This window comes from Triturus cristatus, chromosome 3_2 (genome assembly GCF_964204655.1).
Source record: "Triturus cristatus chromosome 3_2, aTriCri1.1, whole genome shotgun sequence".
Classification (NCBI taxonomy): Eukaryota; Metazoa; Chordata; class Amphibia; order Caudata; family Salamandridae; genus Triturus; species Triturus cristatus.
Window position 1 is genome coordinate 851,912,522 of NC_140584.1, and position 23,299 is coordinate 851,935,820.

The following is a 23,299-nucleotide window of genomic DNA, read 5'->3' on the forward strand; positions in this document are numbered from 1 at the left end:
CTTTAGTCTGGTATCCGTCTATAGCTTCAAGACGTTATTTCCCAGATGGACTGTACGGCTATTTCGCCGTCTTTGTCCTTCATTTTCTACTGCTGCCCAGCTGTTTCTGCATTTCTTTTTGAGTACCTCTGCCTACGGGCTCGTCTCAAGAGGTGTCCCTTGCTTCTATAGGGATGTGCCATACCCTATGTGGGGTACTTGTTGGCTATTGTATAGCTGCTCTTCCTTGCACAGCAAGTTTCGAAGGCTCCAGCGGAGTCTTCTTAGGATAATTTTCTTTTTTTTCCTTTGGGGACTTGTCCTATGGGCTGTACTATGGGCCTCTCAATTGGTCCCACTCTACCTACTGTTGTAGGACATCCCCTCTGGTGAGACCCACTTGGTTGGTGTGGCTCTTTCCTGTGGTTGTTCCGTAGCGCTCTCCTGCCTCTATGAAGGCACACTTCCCCACAGTGTTGTTTGGTTTCTGCCACGCCTGGCTCTCCCAGGCGTGTTCTTTCAGGTTTCACTGTGCTTTTTCTGCCTGTGTTGCCTGTCTTAGATGTAGACACGTGTCCCTTGGGGGCATGTTGCTCTGTCCGTTCCGGAACAGTTTCTTCCAGGTTCTGTGTGGATTCGACATGTGAGTACACACAGGATATGTTCGCTGTCACAGGGTGCAGGCAGTATTCCTTGCGCCCCTGTCTTGCCTGCGTTCTATTATGGTGGTATTGTCTTCTCTCAATTACTGGTGTGGGGAAATGCTTACATCTTCTCTCATGGCTCAGGCCCTGTTGGGTTTTTGCCTATGGGCAGTAGAGTTTCTGCCAGCTACGTCTCAGCTGCACGTTGCCTTGTACCCTATTTCTGAATGCACTTCCCTGGCAGGGTCTCCGGTCCACTTGCTTATTGCCGCGCAGAGGTTCAGGTACTTCCACTCCTGGCCTCTGCTGATGTCTTATGACTTACTGTGGCCTAGTTGTTAATGCCTATGACTCTTATTCCAAAGGTTCTGTGTTCACCTCCAGGTGTTTCACTGGTTGTGAGTTCTCACTCGTAACTAAAGGCACTTTTGCTTTCTTTTATGTATGCTTACTGTGCAAGTATGCTTCTTCAGGATACTCGTTGTCTGTGTATTTCTCACTTCTTCCTCGTGAGTGTGGTGGTTAGTGTCCCCGCCTGTCTCACAGGAGACCAGGCATCCTTCCCAGTCTGGGAGATGCTGTCGCCTTTTAGGTGTCTTGACATTGTTGTGTCCTGCTTTGCTTCACACCAGTGCCATTGGTACCTATTGTGCGGCCTCCCTTTCTCTAGGGCGTGCTCTTCAAGGTCCCCCTTGTTTTTCATTTTTTTCACAATTTGTTCATATATACGTTTTTGTCTATGTATATATTTCATGAGATACACACATAGCGAGAGAGCATGCATACTAGGTTTTCCTGCCCTAGTATCGGGTTTTTTTTGCCCCAGATTCATTCATACATTATATATATATATATATATATATATATATATATATATATATATATATATATATATATATATATATATATATATATATATATATATATATATATATATATATATATATATATATATATATATATACTATAGTTAGGACCGAGTTTCCATAGGAAACCTCAAAATTCTATTTTGAATAACTTAGGCGCCGATTGACGAATCTTCGTGAAATTTTCTAAACTAATGGGGCGCTCCGCTCCTACCCTGAAAGTCTCGGGGTGATTCGTCAAGCGGGGGCCGAGAAAAAGGGGGGGGCCCAAAACATGTTTTCCCCATGGATTTTTCCATAGGGACTTTAGTCGCAGCTACAGCCCGAACGGCTGAACAGAATTACGTGAAATTTGGCAGAGAGGTAGCCATAAGCTCCGTTTGGTGCCTTTTGCAGGTTTGGTGTAAATCTGTTCAATATTTTCTGAGAAAATAGCATTTAAATCAATATATGTATCTATACGCGCGCAGTGTGCGCGCAGGGTGCGCGCACTCGGCCGTCGGCGAGCGCACTTCTGATTGGTTGTTACATCTTAGTAAACATTAGAATCGGTCGAAACCAGGAAGTGTCGGCCGCCATTTTGTCTCTCGCACTGAGAGGGGGGTGAAACACAAAGGAGAAAAACATGTAAAGGGGGCACGCTGGACAGTTCCTGACCCCCTAGCAGGGGTCAAGGGGTCCTAGGAGGTCCCCCAAGGGCAATTAAAAAAATAATTTTTTTCGGTAAATCGCCGAGTGCGCGAAGCGTGCGCGCACTATAGAAATGTAAAATATTCCGCGAGGTTTGCGCAGCGGCGCGCACGGTGTAAATGCTAAAAAATAAAATTACACTTTCCCTCCCCCCGTGTGCGCACGCTGCGCGTAGTGCAGTGTGCGTGCCTGGCATTAAAATTTCAAACAGATTATGCCAAAACCCTTAACAGCAAAGCATATCATGTGTCCTCCTTGTGCGGACGGTGCGCGAAGCGCACCGTGCGTACATGGCCCATTAAGCGTAACGTGCCGTGCGTTCACGGTGCGCAAAGTGCACCGTGCGTGCACGGCACTAACTGCGTAAAGTGGGCGCGTGGTGCGCAAAGCGCAACGCGTGCTCACCGTGCGCGCACGGAACGAACGGCGTAAAGTAACTTAGCATTTAAAAAAACGTACAAATTCACTGAAAAAACCATAGGTTTCACACACGTTATAGTTAGGAATTAGCATTTAAAAAACCTTGCAAATTCACTTAAAAAACCATAGGTTTCACACATGTTATAGTTAGCTGGGCATTTTCCTCGTGAAAAACCAATGAAATTCCCCCGTTATAGTTAGTGCAGGCAACTATAACTCACGCGACCGTAATCCGCTGCTGATGACGTCAGATATTACATCACTGATGACATATGTGTCTTTCTGAAAAAAAAAAAATAAGTATATGTATAGCTAAAAAAAAAAGGAAGAAGACATGGGTATATAAATGTGTAAATACAGTGATGTAATATCTGACGTCATCAGCAGCGGATTACGGTCGCGTGAGTTATAGTTGCCTGCACTAACTATAACGGGAGAATTTAAATGGTTTTTCACCAGGAAAATGCCCAGCTAACTATAACATGTGTGAAACCTATGGTTTTTAAGTGAATATATATATACACATATATACACATACACACATACCCCCTCTGTGTGCCGGTTTTCCGTACGGTTGGCTGGTTGGCTACCTGGTGATGCGCCCACCTCTTTGCTGACGCATGCGTGCTGTTGATGCTCCAATTCCTTGGGCTTTTTCATAGGTGTGGTGTGGTTCTCACGGTAGACACTGTCTCCTTGTTTGTATTCTGTCATCCACATACCTGTTTCTCCTGGTAGTCATGACTCTGTAAATCTCTGCATGGTGACATCTGTCCCCTCCATTTTCATTTTTTGGCATCCACTGTGGTGTATGTTCAGTTGGTATGCTCTGACGTTGTAGATGGCTTTGGTATCTATTCCAATCTGCGGCTAGATGTCTCAATCAGATGAACGAGTTACTTACCTTCGGTAACGATGTATCTGGTAGAGACACAGTCTAGCCGCAGATTCCTTAACGCCCACTCATCCTCCCTGTTCTGCGAGGACCTGTTCAGATTGAGTTTTACCCACTTGCCTCCTTACAGGTGGCCTTTGTCTTCCTGCGGGGTTGTCTGCTTCACCTCCCACTGGGGCGTGATGTCTCATTCTGTTGCTTCTCCACCCATTCTCTTGATTGGGTGGTGGGTTTCTATGTCCTTCCACGCTCCTCCACTCTGTTTCTTCCAGTGTGGGGGCTACTCATGTTCTGCTACCCTCCCTTCCTCCCTCATCTGTTCTTTACCCATTACTTTGGGGTCTCTTTGACTATGCTATAGTCCATTGCTGTGGGGGTCTATTTGACTGTGCTACAGTCAATTGGTCATTTATGTGTGTTGTTGCTTGTGAGAAAGTGCCATCTTTCTTGCATGGTATGCCCCCACTTGTTGCTGAATTGCTGACTGTACTTTGACTGAGTGTGCCCTGGGCTCCTACCAATCAGGTGCCCAGGGCCTATGTTCCTTCCCTAAAACCTAAAACCCAAATTGGCAAACCCTGGTCACATGTCAACCCCTGGTAAATGGTACCCAGGGCCTTGTGACCAGGGAAGGCCTCTAAGGGCTGCAGCACTTATTGTGCCACCCTTAGAGGCCCTGTACCCTAACACAAACACACTGCCCTTGCAGGCTGAGTGTCTGGGGACAAGACAAAACAGTCGACATGGCACACATCCCTGTGTGCCATGCCCACGACCTACACTGCCCTGGCATACATCAGCCACCCCTCTAGCTGGGTGCCCTATGCCAGTGGTGTGGGCACAGGAGCATGAGTCCTGTGCCCCTACAGTGCCCAAGTCCATTCCTGGGCACTGTAAGTGCAGTGCTGCCATTAAGAGTATATCGTGTTGGGAGTTTGTCATTGCGAGGTCCACATCACCAAAATGGCTACACTGAAGACTGGAAAGTTTGGTATCAAACTTCTCAGCACATTAAACCCACACTGATGCCAGTGTGGGATTTAATGTAAAATGCCCCACAGAGGGCATCTTAGAGATGCCTCCTGAAACTCGACCAACTCCTAGTGACCTGACTGAGTGGCTGCTTAGGCAGCCACCACCAGACATGTTTCTGGACCCCTGGGTCGAGAACTTGCTGCTCTCGGGGGTCTGAAACAATGCACATCCTGGGACGAGGTGCCAAGCCTCCTCCCCCAGTATGGGAAAGGTTCACGAAGGAGAAGCTTCAAGGGCATGTCGCCTTTGTGAGCCTCTCCAGACCATTTGCTGCTTTCAGCAACTGGTCCCCACTGGTTCTACCCCCCACTTTGGGCAGGAGAACAGGCAGGAAAAACAAGTGAGGAAAGGAGGTGTGCCCACCTCTGCCAACCCCACCCCCTCAGGTGGGGGAGGCGAGGTGAAGCACAACCTCGAGTCCCTGCCATCTTGAGGATGGGGGACTCAGCCAACCAGGATCAGGCTCCTGCCCCCCTCCCACTGGAGAGTGGCAGAATAGGGCGTGTACCCACCCCAGGGAAGAGACCCATTGGTCCATGCCCTTTACCTACCTGTAACGCCCCTAAATTTAGTATTTAGGGGGAACCCTGAACCTTCCTTCTTTAGATCCAGCCTACCTACAAGAAGAAAAGAAGGTCGAAGAGCCGTGCAGAGCTAACAAGAGGACGATGCCCACTGACTTGGCCCCAGCCCTACAGGCCTGTCTCCCCTCGAACCTGCTCCTGCGAAATCCCGGCGTGTCCAGCAGCCAGCAACTTCACAAACCCGGAGAGCCTGCCTTCACTTCCCAGACTGTTTCTCCTGTGAACATCAGACGTGTTTAAACTACAGCTTCTGGTGCCATCCAGAGTCCGCGAATCCAGCCCACTCTGCACCCGCCGAACCAGGCCTGAGCTTGAGTGGAAAAACACCACGAGAAGGTCACCCCAGCGATCCTGACCGGAGATCCGGCAACCCCTGACCTGCATTAAGCCTCCAGACGACGCCTGGAGCCTCAATCCAAAGGACACCCCTATCGCGACGAGCGGGTAGGAGAATCCGACGTCACAAGGCACCCCTGCACCAGACGCCTCATGGCCTTGTGTGCCCAAACCAACAGTGCCTAACCAACCCATGACATCCCAACTTACCCTTCGAAGTGGTGGTCGCACCCAGAAGATCCTCGTCCCCAAGCCTACAGTGTTTTTTTGTCCCAGAGGTCCTCCATTGAAAACAGGGCACTGAACTCAAAACAGCACCCTGCACCCGTCCGCCCTAGTGCCGCTGAGGGTGCACCTTTGGTGCTACTTTGGTCCCCAACTTGCCCTGAGCTTAACCCTAGGAGCTTTGCTCCCAACCCAGTGGCCTGCTTGCCAGCAGCCACCAAGCTGAGGCTCCCTATCCCCCATTGGATAACATTGGGCCTCAACCCTCTGCACCAAGCCGCTCAAGGGCTGCTGAGGGTGCAACAACAATGCATCACTCACCCTGGGAGACCCCTGAGTCTAACACCAGAACATTAACTCCCACAGTCGATTACTTACCTGTGATCCGTTAACCTGTTTTCCTTCCACAGAATAACTTTGACACTTTTTCGCCCAAATAAAGTGTGGAGTTTTGAAACCTAAAAATACTCTTTAAAAATCGCACAAATAACCAAAACGTGTTTACTCACCTGTTTGCAGGAAATGTCCCAGTGCTGAATCTAGGTATCCAGCAGTGAGTTAGAAAAGTAACGTGAAAAGTAACTTACCTGCCATTTACTGAAAAAGCCTATTCATTCCAATGTACTGTATTTGCCAAGTGTTGCATACTACTGCTCCCCTGTAAATCAGACAAAGTACAATTTATTTTGCATTTTCAAACTGTCCTATATCCAGTAACTTATTACTGAAAAGTATTTAATGCTTACCTGAACCAGGCCTGCTTGGTTCTAAAAATAAACAGCATATTCTTATACAACAATAATTGGCCTAGAGTTCAGTTCTTGAGTGTGTGAATTCATTTGCTGACTGAGCGTTTACATCAAATGCTTAACACTGTTCTCTGATACTGCATTACTGCTGGACCAAGCTAGCACTATTAGAGAGTAAGGTTCTATCTAACTTTAACCTCTGCCTACCTTTGGGGACACTTGGACTCTATACACACTATACCTCATTTTGGTGTAGTATATATAGAGCCAGTTTCTTACACTGTCTCCCCCTTTAACCCTCCTAAATGTATTATTTAGGTGGCATCCCTGGACCTTGAAACTCAGAATCGACAAACAAAAAGAAGAAACAGACCAATAAGCTGCTACCCTAGAACTGAAGCCCTGCTGCAGAAAAATTGCGCCATACCCTGCCTGCTGCCTGAAGGACTAGACATTCACATTGTGCTGCCTCGCCTTGCTACTGTGAGGGCTCCTAAGAACCCCAGAGCACCTCCAGTCTTCAACAAGTTACCAAAGAATCTCCCTTCTTCCTCTGCGACAGCAGGCACTGAACCTCAGACTCCGGACCTTCTGACTTGCTGCTCCCCGGCGACTGTGATGCAGCACCGGGGCCAAAAGTGGTACACCAGATCTGAAGGGTCTACTCTGTTTTGAGGACACTAGGACCTACTGGAGATATGCCGCACCAATTCCCGGGTAACCTGACCTCCTGTAACCTGTACAGAGACGAAGAGTCCCCTCCGGACTCCAACTGCGCAGGAAGCAAGCAACTGTCGAAGGAGGTCTATATCCCTGAGACACATGTTGTGAGTGTCTCAGCTGTCCTGAAATCTCCTCTCCAAGTTGTCTGTTCCTGACTGCGAGGACATCTTGACACTGCCTGGCTGACCTGTCTGTTCTGTGCCTGGCCTGACCGGCCCGGTAATGATGATGCAGCTGTGCTCCTGACTGTCCTGAGGCTCCTGCGCCTACTCTCTCAAAGGGGGCCCCTCTGGACTTAACTGCAAGTCCCCTCGTGCAGTGTATTTTCAAGTGCCCCCCTCTCCTTTAGTGCACCAGCTACCAACAACCTCAGCACCCTGTTCCCAAGCACAGGAGCTGGGGTACAGACTTTGCTATCTTTGAGTCTCAAGCAACAGGAGGCAAGCCAACAAACCCTTGGAAATCACGTGAAGTGAAGGGAGTGTACAGCTCTCCTTCAGCAGAGTCGAGCAAAGCAGGCAGCAGGGCAGCAAACAGAAAAGCAGGGCTTTCAGATCAGCAGTCCAGTTGAGTCCTTTAAGCAGCACAGCAGTTCTTCTGGCAGAGTTTCAGTTACAAGTCCAGTGGTGTCTGATTTTAGGGGGTCAGATACCCAGTACTTATACCTAAAAGTTCCTTTGATGTGTGGTGATTTCCAAGCTGCTCTCTGAACTGCACAAGTGTAGGAAACTGGCTCTATATATACTACACCAAAATGACGTATAGTGTGTATAGAGTACAGGTGACCCCAGAGGTAGGCAGAGGTTAAAGTTAAAAAGAACCTTACTCTCTATTTGTGGTAGAGAGGTCGAGCAGTAAGGCAGTATCAGAGGACAGTGTTAAGCATTTGATGTACACACTCAATCAGCAAATGAATTCATACACTCGAGGACAAACTCTAGACCAATTGTTTTTGTATAAAAAATTTACTGTTCTATTTTTAGACCCAAGCCACCCTGTCACAGTGAAAAGAAGAGCCTTCACAGGTTTCTTGTAGTTTTGTGGTAGTTAATTCATCAAACAGCATCCCAGCAGAGAGTAGCGTCTTCAACTTCAATCTCTCTCTTCTAACTGTTTATCCTAGAACATATCATCACTTCCTTTCTATCTGTAACTAAGTAACAGGGCTATGACATAAGCAGTAAACATCTCTACATATCTCCTTTTCATACAATACAACAACATGAGAACATACAATAATAATGATATAAGGAAAGAACAAAAGAAACAAAGATGAATCAGTACAATAAAATATAAAGATAAACTTTGGGACTCTATACCCAATAATCCGCAGGTATATTTTCCTGTGGATATCTTATGGTCAACACACTTTGAAAACATTCCCTAAACTCCAAGTTGTACCATTTTCCAAAATGACAACATTGGATTTTACATCTTTGACTTGAAAAGGTCCTATATATTTGCTTTCACCTTTACGAACCCATTCATTTTTTCGTACTACAACCCAGTCTCCCACTTGAATATACACTTGTTTTGCACCTTTTCTGGGATTGTACACACTTTTCATCTTTTCTTGACCTTCTTCAACTTTTTTCAACACTTGTTCACGGTCAACCCATATCCTTTCCTTCTTACACAACCTTACAGGACATTCATTTTTTTCCTGGTTCTCTTCCCTTAAGAGACACAAAAGGAGCTACTCCAGTACTGGAATGGGGAGTAATTATATGCATCCACATCATTTTCCTCAACTCTTGTCTCCAAGACAATCCATTTGCAAGAGACAACTGTATATTTTCCACAACAATTCGATTAATTCTTTCTACTAGACCATTTGCCTGAGGTCTAAAAAGAGCTACCTTCTCATGTGTGATACCCATCCGACTGAAGTAATCTACCATCTCACTTGAAATAAACTGTACTCCATTGTCAGTCACAATACTAGCTGGTATTCCTTCCTCAAGAAAAACCCTTTCAAGACATTTCATGACATTACTGGTATTGATTTCTCCCATGGTTTCTATCACAAACCACTTAGTGATAGTCAACTAGGACAAGGATAAATCTATCTCTCATTCCTAATTTATTAACTGGGCCAATAAAATCCATAGTTAGTTTTTCCCAAGGTCTTGATGGAAATTTTGTGCATTCCAAAAGGGGTTGACGTACAACTTTGGACTTATCACTATTCAAGCAAAATTGGCAATCTTTCACTAAAGCTTCAACTTCACTATCAACCCTAGGCCACCAGAATGATTCTCGAACTCCTCGTTTCGACATTCCCTGACCTGGATGACCCTCATGAATTATCTCAAGAATATGTTTCCTTATGTCTCTAGGAGGCACAATTTGCCATCTCCTCATAATGTTTCCATTGCATAGACTCAATTCTTCCCTGACCGTAAAAAATTCCATTAAATCTGAATCCTTGTTATCATAAAAACTCCAACCTTCAACAATCCTAGATTCCACTTTCTTCAATACTGAATCACTTTCCATGGCCTTGCTCCATTCTTCAGACGACAAAGCAAAGACTCCTGTGTTCCCACAAATATCACTATTTATATCACCACAGACTTCATTACAATCTTCATCCAAAGGCACTCTTGATAATCGGCAATCACATTTTTATTTCCTTTAACGTATTCAACTTCATAATTGAATTCCATAACAGATGGTAACCATCTAGAAATTCTTGGGGTACTTCCTTCCACCTTTGAAGATATACAATAATGGCTTATGATCAGTACGTATTCTGAAAGGAAGACCCCATAGATAAACATGAAGTGGCACATTCCCCAACAACACGCCAAGGCTTCTCTCTCAATTACTGAATAAGACCTTTCCGCTCCCTGTAATCTTGTTGGGGCAAAACCAATGATTCTTTCTTCACCACCAACCATTTGTGATAATACTATCCCTATACCAACACCACTAGCATCAGTAGTTAAGAATGTTCTCCCCCCAACTTCAAAGCGTCCTAATGTGGGTGCTTCAGATATCCTTTTTTTTATGAGTTCAAAACCCTCTTTACATTTACTAGACCATTCGAATGGAACACTTTTTTTCATAATTTCCCTCAAAGGCTCGACGATCTCAGTAAAACTATTTACGTATTTTGAGCAATACTCCGCAAGTCCCAAGTTCATCCTTATTTGTTGGTTCGGGTGCCATTGTAATTGCTTTAATAATACTTTTTTTTGGTCTTATACCCTCTGAACTTACTTCATGTCCTAAATAATCAACCTTGGTCTTCCTCAATTGAACTTTTTCTCTTTTTATAGTTAAATTATATTTCTCCAGTCTTATCATTACCTCTTCAAATAACTTGTCATGATCAAAATAATCATTTCCAGCAATTAAGATGTCATCCTGGAAACACCAAACCTTTTTCATGTCTCCTCCAAAAATGCTTTTCATTGCCCTCTGAAAAACGGCTGAAGCCGACGCCAAACCAGATGGCATCCTCTTATATCTGAATGCACCAAGAGGCGTAGCAAAGGAAGTTAGGTGTCTCGATGACTCATGCAATTTAATCTGATGATAGGCCGCTGACATATCTAAAACACTAAACGCGCCCACCACCCATGGTTGATAACATTTCAGATATGTTAGGCAACGGTTCTCTATCCAACCAAATATTCTTGTTGAGATCGCGCAAGTCAATACAGAGACAAATTTTTTTTCCATCCTTTGGGGCAATCACGAACGGAGCCAACCATTCGGAGGCTTCAATCGGCTCAATTATCCCTTGCTTCAGTAAATTATCAATCTCTTGACACAGAGGTTCTAGCATCAGATTAGGTACATTTCTTATTGTATGAACAGGCTTTGCATTTTCTTTCAAAATAATCTTATGTGAAAATCCTCTTAATAGTCCCAACCTTGAACTAAAAACATTAGGATATTTTTCAAACAATTTGTTATCATCACATATATCTTGAACAGTTGTCTTTTCGAAGACCATAACAGGTTCTTTGGCATTTGTGTCAATAATGATTAAGTCCCTCTGATGACGCCATCCAAGGAGATCCGACCCAAAATCCGTAATATATACTCTACCCCTAACTGCTTCACTTTTAAATTTTAGAGTCATCCAACACATTCCCAGTATTTCTATCCTTTTTCCTGCATATCCCACAGCACGAATATCAGAATTGTACATAATTGGACCACATTCCTTTGACCAATTATTTTCAAAAGATTTTTGATATAAGAGTATATAAACTCCCAGAATCTCCCAATATTCTTATCTCCTTTTCATCAAGTGTGATATTACAATGTGGTTTTTCTAGTTTGTCTGTACTTTCCATTCTCACATTAGGACTATAGAACTCATCAGTTTTATTAATTTCAAATCCTTCTTGATCTCCTTCAACCATTAATAAGACATCATCAACATATTCACAGATATCTTCCACTTCTTGGACTCTATTTCTCCCAATACTTTTCGTGCGACACATTTTGGAAAAATGTCCTCTTTTTCCACAACTCCTACATAATGTTCCTCTTGCCATACAATTCAGACTAGTAGCTATATGCCCTGGAGCACCACATCTAAAACATTCAATCTCTCTCTTCTAACTGTTTATCCTAGAACATATCATCACTTCCATTCTATCTGTAACTAAGTAACAGGGCTATGACATAAGCAGTAGACATCTCTACACACAGGTAAGCATTACATACTTTACAGTAATAAGTTGCTGAATGTAGTACAGTTTGAAAATGCAACAGGAATTGTACTTTGTTTGATTTACAGGGGATGCAGTAGGTTGCAATACTTAGCAAATACAGTACATTGAAATGAATAGGCTTTTTCAGTAAATTACAGGTAGGTTACTTTTTACGTTACTTTTCTAACTCGGTGCTGGATACCTAGATTCAGCACTGGGACATTTCCTGCAAACAGGTAAGTAAATGCGTTTTGGTTATTTTTGCGATGTTTAAAGAATATTTTTAGATTTCAAAACTCCACACTTAAACTTTTTGGAAGAAAATTGTCAATGTTATCCTATGGAGGAAAAAAAGGTGATCGGTTCAAAGGTAAGTTATTGACTGTGGGAGTTAAGGTTCTGGGGTTAGACTCAGGGTCAGGGATGCACTCTTGTTACACCTTCAGCGGCACTAGGGCGGCCGTGAGCAGAGTGCTGAGGCCCAATGTTATCCAATGGGAGATAGGGGGCCTCCGGTAGGTGGCTGCTGGCAAGCAGGCTACTGGGTTGTAGGAGCAAAGCTCCTAGGGTTTAGGTCAGGGCAAATGGGGAAACAAAGTAGCACAAAAGGTACACCCTCAGCGGCACTGAGGCGGCTGGCGGCAGAGTGCTGTTTCGACGTTGGGCGCCCTGTTCCTAATAGAGAACCTCCGGTTTGCAAAAGCACTGCAGGCAGGGAGACAAAGGACTTCTGGGTGCGACCACCACTTTGAGAGGTAAGTTGGGAAGTTAGGGGCTGGTTAGGCACCGTTGGTTTGGGCACAAAAGGCCGCGGGGCGTCCGGTGCAGGGATGCCTTTTGGGATTGGATCTTCTTACCAGCTCCTGGTCGCGGTTAGGGGGGGCCTTCTGGGTTTACACTGCAGTCTTTGGCTGGAAGCTTGAGGCAGGTCAGGGGTCACCGGATCTCGGTTCAGGATTGCCGGGGTGACCTCCTCGTGGTGTTTTTCCACTCGAGCTTGGGCTGGGTTTGGCTGGTGCAGTGGGCTGGATTCGCGGTTTCCGGCTGCTGCCAGAGGTTGCAGTTGAACAAATCTGGTGTTCACGGGAGAAGCAGTCTTTGGAAGTGAAGGCAGGCAGGTCTTCTGGGGTTTTTGAGGTCGCTGGCTGCAGGACACACTAGGGTTTTGCAGGAGCAGATTCGAGGGGAGACAGGCCTGTAGGGCTGGGGCTAAGTCAGTGGGTGTCGTCCTCTTGTTAGCTCTGCACGGTTCTTCGGTCCTTCTTCTTATCTTCTTCTTGTTTCTGGATCTGAGGAAGCAAGGTTCAGGGTGCCCTCTAAATACTAGATTTAGGGGAGTTACAGGTAGGTAGAGGGCAGGACCAATGGGTCCCTTTGTCTGGGGTGGGTACATCCCCTATTGTGCCACCCTCCAGTGGGAGGGGGGCAGGAGCCTGTTCCTGGTTGGTTGGGTCCCCCCATCCTCAAGATGGCAGGGACTCAGAGTTGTGCTTCACCTCACCTCCCCCACCTGAGGGGTGGAGTTTGCAGAGGTGGGCACACACCTCTCCCTCACTTGTTTTTCCCGCCGGTTCTCCCGCCCAAAGTGGGGGGCAGAACCAGGGGTTACCAGTTGCTGAAAGCAGCAAGTGGTCTGGGGAAGCTCAAAAAGGCAGTATGCCTTTGAAGCTTACCCTTCGTGACCCTGCCCATCCTGGGGGAGGGGGCTTGGCACCTCGTTCCAGGATGTGTATTGTTTCAGGCCCCCGAGAGCAGCAGGCTCTCGACCCAGGGGTCCAGAAACTTGTGTGTTGATGGCAGCCTAAGCAGCCACTCAGTTGGTCAAGTTTCAGGGGGCATCTGTAAGATGCCCTCTATTGTGCATTTTACATTAAATCCCACACTGGCATCAGTGTGGGTTTAATGTGCCGAGAGGTTTGATACCAAACAATAGCTTTCATTGTAGCTATTATGGTGGCAGTGGTTTGTAGGCATGGCACACATGAAGGTGTGCCATGTCGACTCTTCACTTGGTCTGCACCAAGACACGCAGCCTGCAAAGGCAGTGTGTGAGTGAAAAGGTACAGGGCCTCTAAGGGGTGGCAAAATAAGTGCTGCAGCCCTCATGGGCCTTCCCTCGTCACAGTGCCCTGGGTACCTGTGGTACCATTTACCAGAGGCCTACCTGTGGCCAGGGATGCCAATTGGGTTTTATGCTTCAATGCAATTTTAGGGAAGGAACATAGGCCCTGGGTACCTGATTAGCAGGAGCCCAGGGCACACTCAGTCAAAGAACATCAGCAATTCAGCAAAAAGTGGGGGCATACCGTGCAGAAAGAGGGCACTTTCTTACAACAAGTATCCCTTTCAAGCCAGGCCTGTCTGCCAGTCTATCTGTGGGGGTAATTAATCATTTGTGTGGAGACAGGACACTGCCTATTCAAGGGAAGTGCTAGCCATTCCCTTCCATCCTGCCCAAGCAAGGCCATCAGAATGCAGATGATTGTAGATGGGTACTCAGACACACCTATCCTTCCTGTGTTGTGGCTGTCTAGAGGGAGTGCAGAAAGTGTAGCTGTCATCCACCCCAGACGTGTATTGGAGACAGGCTGTCAGGCACACAGAGAAGTAAGTACAGAGAAATTTTCACTTTCTAAAACTGACATTTCTAAAACAGTAATGGTAAATCAAACTTCACCAGTGAGGAGGACTTACCATTACCACTCCAAAGGTATGAAACATGACAAATTTACTGCTTTCTGATCAGGAATTACATCTTAAAAGTGTTTTAAGGAATTCCCAAATTCTAGCCTATGTGAAGGGTAGGCCTCATTGTAGAGAAAAACACATCTTCCGTTCTTCTGGAGACCACTGCTTGTTTATCAATCCCCCACATCCACAAGTGCGACTTAATTTCATGATAACCACTCAACAATACAGTTGTTTTCATTTTAAAATACAAATACTTCTTAAACATGTTTAACTGATAATCACTGCTTGGAAGAAAATGCGTTAACATTACATCGGTATGCAGTGGTATGTCACTTGGCAGAGACAGTGACCTGTATCATCCTGAAAGCTTGGAAATGTATATACGCATTCTTGAAATATTGACTTTTGCTGCTGGTTTTTTTTTCAATTAATTAATGTCATGATTCGTATTTCTATAGAAATCTGTGAACTCCCTTGTTTTTTTATAGGTTTCCCTAGTAATACGAAATTATCAGTGTGCTAGTGGGGTGTCACCTTCTGATCGTAGATGCGTTAATGTATGACTGGTCCACACTGTACCTAAGTAAGGGCAGTATCTCCTCCAGAATTACTTTTGGAACCCTAGTGGGTTTCTTCTTTGTTTTGCTTCAATCAGTTTAATCTTTACAGGAAAAATGTCATTCATTATATTCTGTGTAAACACGATTTCAAAGTTTTGTCTATTCATGAATTTTAACATTTGTTCAAATTTTTCTAAATGTATTTTAAATAAGCTTGTTGACTGTTAGCTAAACAATGAACTTTGTACAACTCCCCACTGCATTGCGGGCCTAGATAGAGCCGTCATCAGGGAGTTAATCTCCTCCGATGTACATTTGGGTGAACAAGACACTTTTTGAACATGCCAATAAACTTGTCTCGTTCGCCCCAGTCTGGAACAGTGAAGATTAACCCCCGATGGAGGACCTATCTAGGTCCGATATGCAGTGGTGAGTTGTGCTGGGTGGAGGCATTGTCGTAAGCTAGGTACAGTGTGGACCTGTCAAATAGTGTTTGAAATCTACATCCAGTGGAAAAGATTTTCACAGAATATTTTTTAAGGAGACTGGACATTGTTACCTCTTGGGGGTGTGCTGTTACCAGAACACTCGTTTTTGTTGGTTTAACCTTTGATTGAAATCGGTTAGAGTGCTCTTAGGATGTCAAGGCTAATTAAGCAGGCACTTTAATCTTGTATTTCTCCACGGATGTAGATCCTAAAACAGAACAACACACGACTGGAGAGCCGTACTCAACTTGTCACAATGTGTCACATGGGTCCCAAAGTCTTCATCAATTGTGCTGGATTCATCAAGATTGATACCAACTCTTTGGGTGACAGGTTAGTACGGACTACCTTTATTTAGCTTGAGAGTTTAAAAAGTGTATAATGATTGGGTGTTCAGTTTCTTGTCAATATTATTTTTTGTTTATCCATATTTTGAACTTCAAATTGCCTTGGAGAGCTCCTATCACTCATCAAAGCTTTAGACTGAGGAATAAGCATGTTTTGAAGAAGAAAGCAGACATCACTTATTGGATTACCATTTAATTTCCATGTCATAAGTGTTTGTTACTAAGAGTCCTTTAATAAGAAACTTCCTGGTCCTGAACATTAAAATGTCACAGTGCCATGGAATAGGAATCAACTATTTACTATCGCCAGTGCGGGCACCTTTGGCATGCACATTATCTGACCTCATTCTACCTTTTAGAAGCATTTTTCATGGTTAATGTTTTTGGAGGTTTTCTCACCATTTAAATCCTTGTTTCCTTTTAACTGCTTTTCAATTGTCTGACGCTGGCTCTGTAATTTTCAATTCTGGACCTGCCTTGCAAGCCTCGTAGAATTCGGTTAGTTCCATAAAGGAAACTGAGAAGAGTGCTTGTGAAATTGGTCAGGTAGAAAATAATATAACTGCTCAAATAGAAAACTGAAGATAAAAGTGGACCCTAGCCGAATAGGAATAGTACACAATGCTTTTAAACACCGGTTCCTACACATAAACCTACATTCGCCACATAAGCAAACGGTGTTGTGCTCTGTTGTTCTGCTGTCCCACCTTCCAAACTATTTTAGGGTTACCTGAAACGCAGCCAGGACCAGAAGAACACCGTCCAAAAGATTTTACTCTAAAATTATGTGCAGGCCTATTGAGCAACCCCTGACGACTTGTATACAAACAAGACAGAGTAACACAGTTTGTCCATGTGGCCTTCCTCATGGACAATCTTACATTCTTGTCTTCCTCATGGGTTCTCACCCCAGTGAACTCAGCAGTCTGCGAGCCCAGTGGGGGTGAATCATGATTTTGTGTGCCATTTAACTGTACAGCCGAGTCCATACCAGTAAGAGGGTACACCCAAAGCCCCCTCAAATACCAGTTTATGGGGGCAGTTGATGGCATCTAACTGTTGAGGACTATATAGAGCGTTTTAGGGGCACTCCAAGTGGAAAGGCTGGCTTCTGTACCTCTCAATGTAAAACCTGGAAGGTGTATTCTTTATCCTATAATGCTTGAAACCTTTAACTAATTTTCTTCATTTTTGTCAATAAAATGTCAGTCTTTTACTTAAACATACTGTGTACATGAAGTGTTTTTTAGTATTTTTATTCCATGATTTTATTTTGCTTACCACCCTCACAAGCTTTCTAAGGGCTGCAGCACTTATTGTGCCGCCCTTAGAGGCCCTGTACCCTAACACAAACACACTGCCCTTGCAGGCTGAGTGTCTGGGTACCAGACAAAACAAAGAGTCGACATGGCATGCCCACAACCTACACAGCCCTGGCATACATCAGCCACCCCTCTAGCTGGGTGCCCTATGCCAGTGGTGTGGGCACAGGAGCACGAGCCCCGTGCCCCTACAGTACCCAGGTCCATTCCTGGGCAATAAGTGCAGTGCTGCCATTTAAAAGTATATGGTGCTGGGAGCTTGTCAAACACGAACTCCACAGCACCATAATGGCAACACTGAAGACTGATAAGTTTGGTATCAAACTTCTCAGCACCTTAAACCCGCACTGATACCCATGTGGAATTTAATGTACAAAGCACTACAGAGGGCATCTTAGAGATGCCCCCTGAAACCTAACCTACAATCCACGTCTTGTCTGGGAGGCTACCTAGGCTGCCACACAGCAGACATGTTGCTGGACCCCTGGGTGGAGAGCCCCCGCTCTCCTGGGCCTGCAACAATGCACATCCTGAGCTAGGTGCTAGATCTCCTCCCCCAGGATGGACAGGGGGAAGCTTCAAAGGCAGGGCCGCCTTTGTGAGCTCCTCCAGGCCACTTGCTGTACCCAGCAAACTGGCCCCCACCGGTTCTGACCCCCACTCTGGCAGAAAGATTGGCCGGAAACCCCAAGTAAGGACCGGGGATGTGCCAGCCTCCGCCAACCACACCCCTCAGGTGGGGGAGGCGAGATGAAGCACATCTCCGGGCTCTCGCCATCTTGAAGATGGGAAGCCCTGCCCAATCAGGACTAGGTTACTGCCCTCCTCCCACAGGAGAGTGGCAGGATAGGGGTTGTACCCACCCCAGGGCAGGGACCCATTAGTCCCTGCCCTTTACCTACCTGTAACGCCCCTAAATCTAGTATTTAGTGGCACCCTGAACCTTCCTTCCTCAGATTCCAGATTCCGAAAAAGTAAAGAAGAGTAAGAAGAAAGAAGACCTGCCGTGCAGCTGCTAAGAAGAGGAAGACACCAACTGGTTTGGCCCCAGCCCTACCCGCCTGTCGACCCTCAAACCTGCTCCTGCTAAATCCTGGCACCTCTTGTGGCCAGCAACCTCACAGACCCCGGAGGACCTGGCTACCTTGTGACTCTGAGCATCTGGGGCTCCCATGATTAGTGGCTCTGCTCAAAGCAAGTTTCTAACCCCTGGCATCAGCCCGGAACCGCGATCCCTGCACACTCTGCACCCGCCAAGCATGGCCTGTGCCGGAGTGGACAATCACCCCGAGGACGTCTCCACAGCGACTGGGACCCAGAATCCGGCACTCAAGGACCCACCTCGACGCTCCTGACGACGCCTGCAGCCTCAGAACCAGGGACCCTCCCAACCGCGATCAACAGAGGGTAAGATTTCCCGACAACAAAAGGCACCCGGGCGCCCTGCGGCCCCCTGAGCCCGACTCCTGGGTACCTACCTATCCTCCAACTACCCAAATTACCTCTCGAAGTGGTGGTGGCACCTGAAGGATCTTTGTCCCCGAGCTTGCAGCCTTTGTTCGTCCTGGAGCTTTCTCATTGAAATCCATTGAGCGCCCGAAGGCTCAAAAGCACCCTGCACCCAGCCGCCCGAGTGGCCCTGGCAGGGTAACTTCTTCTTCTACCTACTTCCCCATTTGCCCTGACAAGTGACCAGGAGCCCAGCTCCCACAGCCGCGTGGCCTGCTAGTCAGCAGCCACCAACCAAGGCCCCCCTGCCTCCCATAGGATAACATTGGGCCTAACTCACTCTGCACCGCCGCCCTAGTGCCGCTGAGGGTGTAACAACTGTACCAACGTGACCCTGGGAGACCCCTGAGTCTGTGCCCACAACCTCAACTCTGCCAGTCGAGTACAATTTTCTTCCATAGGGTAACATTGACTGATTTCTTCTGAAATTTCTTCTAAGTTTGGAGTTTCCAAAACTTAAAATATTCACCTAAAATCAACCGAGTAACGAAAACGGAAATACTCACTTGCTGTGAGAAGAGATCCTAGTGCTGGATCTTGGTGCCCAGCACTGACCCTGAAATGTACACACAACCGTACTTACCACTAACCCAATTTTCTTCCATAGGAAATCATTGACTGTTTTTCTGTGAAATTTCTTCTGTCGATTTTTGCAAACTACAAATATTCTTTAGAAATCGTACCAACTGTGAAAACGTAATTACTTACCTGTTTTAGATAGATGTCCCAGTACTGAGCCTAGGAGCCCAGTCCTGGATTACAAAAGTAACAAGAACATACTGTTCGAGGCATATGAGCTGCAAATTGTACACTTAGCATAGATCGCCATCTGGTGTTGGGCCCGGATGTTTGCAGTTTGTTTTTCTTCTTGGACAGTCTTTGGAAGTCACGAGTTTGGTGACTCCTCCTTCGGTCCGTACTGCGCATGGGCTTCGGCTCCATCCTCAGATTGTTTTTTTCCGCCATCGGGCTCGGATGTGATACTTCGTGCTCCGGCTTCGAACTTCTACGGTTCCAGCCTCGACGGAAAATCCTCGTTTCTTCGAGTTTCTTCATCATCATCTTCATCTCTCGAAGCGGCACTTTTCTCCATCCCGTACATCGGCACCGGCCTTCGGGCCCTCCTCGACTCCGGTCCCGGCCGATGGAAAGGACTCCGTTCAAAAAGTGCCCAAAATGTGGGTCTAAATTTCCCCACACCGACCTCCATCAGGTGTGTAATCTTTGCCTCTCTCCAGAACAGGAGGCCAGAGACTGCCCCGCCTGTAAGTCTTTTCGATCGAAGAAAACCATCCGGGATCGAAAAGCTCGACGTACCATGGCGCACTCATCGTCTGCAGCTCCACCGGACATCTTCGGAGACGGCGCCGAAGCTTCGGGGCAAACACACACCGAGCAGGAAGAAGACGTCGTCAGCGCTTCCGAGGCCGACGACTCCGACGTGGAGGACATCTCACCGGCGCAGCGGGCCGTGAGTACTGTGCCCCCTCCCACCCCCGCGCCCAAAACCAAAGAGACTCAGGTTACTCCCTCGCCTGCCGGCCTGGGCAAAACCAAGACCAAAGCTTCGATCACCCCACCTTCGGGCCCGGTGTCGAAGCCTCCAAAGTCTCACGGCAGCTCGGGATCTAGCCAGCCGACGCCCGGTGCCGAAAAACAGCATCCGGCACCGAAGAAAGCAATATCCAGCTCGACTCCGAAGCCACCGGTGCCGAAGCCTGGACTCTCGGTGCCGACCAAACACAAACACAAATCTGTCGGCTCCGGCGCCGAAAACTCCTTCGACGCCGAAAAAACCGGAGGCCCCAAAAAAGCATGGCGCACACAAACCATCGAAGTCCTCGGTTCCGAAATCACCGGTGCCGACTGACGATTCGGCGCCATTGGCTCTGTTTACACCAGACCCTTTACAGAAGACTCTGTCCAAAGATCCAAAGACTGGGCTATTGACTTTAATTATCAAGAAAAGACGCCTTGATACTCCGGCTCCTCCTCCACCACCCAAACGGAAGGACTCTGCTACTTCTCCCCTCAGAGTGCCCTCCCCACTACCACCTCCCCTACCTCCTCCACCCCCTCCCAGGTCTCCGCCACCTTTACCTCACTACTCTCCGGCCCCATCCCCAGATCCGGACGACGGGGACCCGGACAATTATCCGGCGGACGCCCCAATGGATCCCACTCCACCAGGGACCCCAGACCCGTGGGAGGATTACAATAACCCTGATGTACCCGATATTCCTCAGGACGACCTATACCCATCCAGGCCGTCTCCTCCAGAGGACTCCTTAGGGTTCCATCATTTAGTGCAGAGAGCAGCACACTACCATGGGGTGGACATGCACACTGAACCAGTGGAAGACGACTTCTTACTGGATACATTCGACATACAGGACAAATCCACCTCTATCTTACCCATGCTTAAGGGTGTCACCAAGCATGCCGCAGAGGTGTTCAAAGACCCTGTCAGGGCCAGGGTACTAAACCCTAGAATAGAGAAAAAGTATAAGGCGGCACCCACAGACCCTGCATACATTAAGGGCCCTGCTCCCTTAGATTCCCTAGTTGTCTCTACAGCTAGAAAGCGGGCTAACTCCCAGTCCTCAGGAGAAGCCCCACCGCCAGACAAGGAATCTAAACTCCTAGACGCGTCTGGCAAGCGCACCGCCTCTCAAGCTGCAAACATGTGGCGCATTGCAAACACACAAGCGCTACTTGCGCGCTATGACAGAGCACACTATGACGAACTTGAGGCTCTTATGCAACACCTCCCCGAGAAACACAAGCGTAGGGCTCATGAGCTAATACAGGAGGGTAAACTCATTACAAACACCTCCATTAAATGTGCCCTCGATGCAGCCGACACTGCTTCTAGAGCCATAAATACCAGTGTCCTGCTTCGTCGCCATGCCTGGCTCAGGATCTCAGGGTTTAAGCCTGAAGTCCAGGCGTCCATACTCAATCACCCCTTTGACCAACAAACTCTCTTTGGGCCCAAAGTAGACGAAGCGTTGGAAAAGATGAAAAAGGACACAGACACAGCAAAGTCTATGGGGGCACTCCAAACACAAGCCTCTAAACGTTCCTTTCGACGCTCCTCCTTTCGTGGCACAGGCAGAGGCTTCTCCACCGATAGCACCTCTACCTCCTACAAATCCCCTCCTCAAAATACCTTTTCAAAGGGCAACCAAAGAGGTGGTTACAGAGGCAACAACAATAAGGGCAGGGGCAAAACTAACAACACCCGTTCTGCCACCCCGCCCACACAATGACTTCCCTCCGCTCCCCCCAGACCATTCCACTCCGGTCGGGGGCAGACTACAAAACTTTATCCACGCATGGGAGTCCATAACATCGGACAAATGGGTGACCCAAAACATTCGGTCAGGGTACTGTCTCGAGCTAACATCTACCCCGCCCAATATCCCACCAAGGCACCGTCCAATGTCTCAAGAACATTCCACACTGCTCAAACAGGAGGTACTCTCCCTCCTCCAAAAACACGCTATAGAGCAGGTCCCCATCAATCAGCAAAATCTAGGGGTTTACTCCCTATATTTCCTAATACCAAAGAAAGACGGTACCCTCAGGCCCATTCTGGACCTCCGGCCTCTAAATGCCTACATACATTCAGACCATTTCCATATAGTCACCCTACAACAAGTCCTCCCGCTCCTCTGTCATGGAGACTTTCTCACAACCTTGGATCTGAAAGACGCATACTTTCACATTCCAATACACCCCTCTCACAGGAAATACCTCAGGTTCGTGGTGGAAGGGCAACATTACCAATTCACGGTTCTCCCCTTCGGGGTCACCACCGCACCACGGGTGTTTACCAAATGCCTAGCGGTAGTAGCAGCACACCTCAGACGTCAACACATTCACGTCTTCCCTTACTTAGACGACTGGCTGATAAAAGCCGCGTCTTACCACCAATGCGTGCAGCATACAAACAGCACTATCCAACTGCTCCACCAGCTAGGCTTCACGGTGAACTACCAAAAGTCCCACCTCATACCATCTCACACAAAGCAATATCTCGGGGCCACTATAGACACCTCCAAAGGTATTGCCTATCCAAACACAGCCAGAATCACAAGCATTCAAGCCTTACGCAAAACATTCCTTCCCCAACACTCTCTTCCAGCAAGAGTGTTCATGAAGCTCATAGGAATGATGGCGTCTTGCATCTTTATAGTGCCCCATGCAAGACTACACATGTGTCCACTTCAAGAGTGCCTAGCACAACAGTGGAACCAGGCCCAGGGTCAGCTAACGGATCTGGTGTTGGTGGACGGCCGCACACATCACTCTCTGCAGTGGTGGAACACCACAAACCTTTCCAAAGGGCGGCCGTTCCTGGACCCGGTTCCTCAGGTGATTCTAACAGCGGACGCATCGCTCTCCGGCTGGGGAGCGCACCTCCTACACCTCACAATGCAAGGTCTATGGACGCCACAGCAAAAATTGCTCCACATCAACCATCTGGAGCTCTTGGCGATCTTTCTAGCCCTAAAATCTTTCCAAAAACAGATTTCGGGCAAAGCAGTCCTCATT

At 47.1% G+C, this 23,299-nt stretch overlaps 1 protein-coding gene across 1 annotated transcript in view; it reads left to right on the forward strand.

The window, feature by feature from the left end:
• The window catches only part of SUPT6H (SPT6 homolog, histone chaperone and transcription elongation factor), a 1,106,805-nt gene that overhangs the window by 760,323 nt on the left and 323,183 nt on the right, over positions 1 to 23,299 (forward strand). Inside the window, exon 24 of the mRNA XM_085649126.1 lies at positions 15,767 to 15,894. Within this exon, the coding sequence (XP_085505252.1) occupies positions 15,767 to 15,894 (128 nt within the window). The remainder of the gene's footprint in view (positions 1 to 15,766; positions 15,895 to 23,299) is intronic.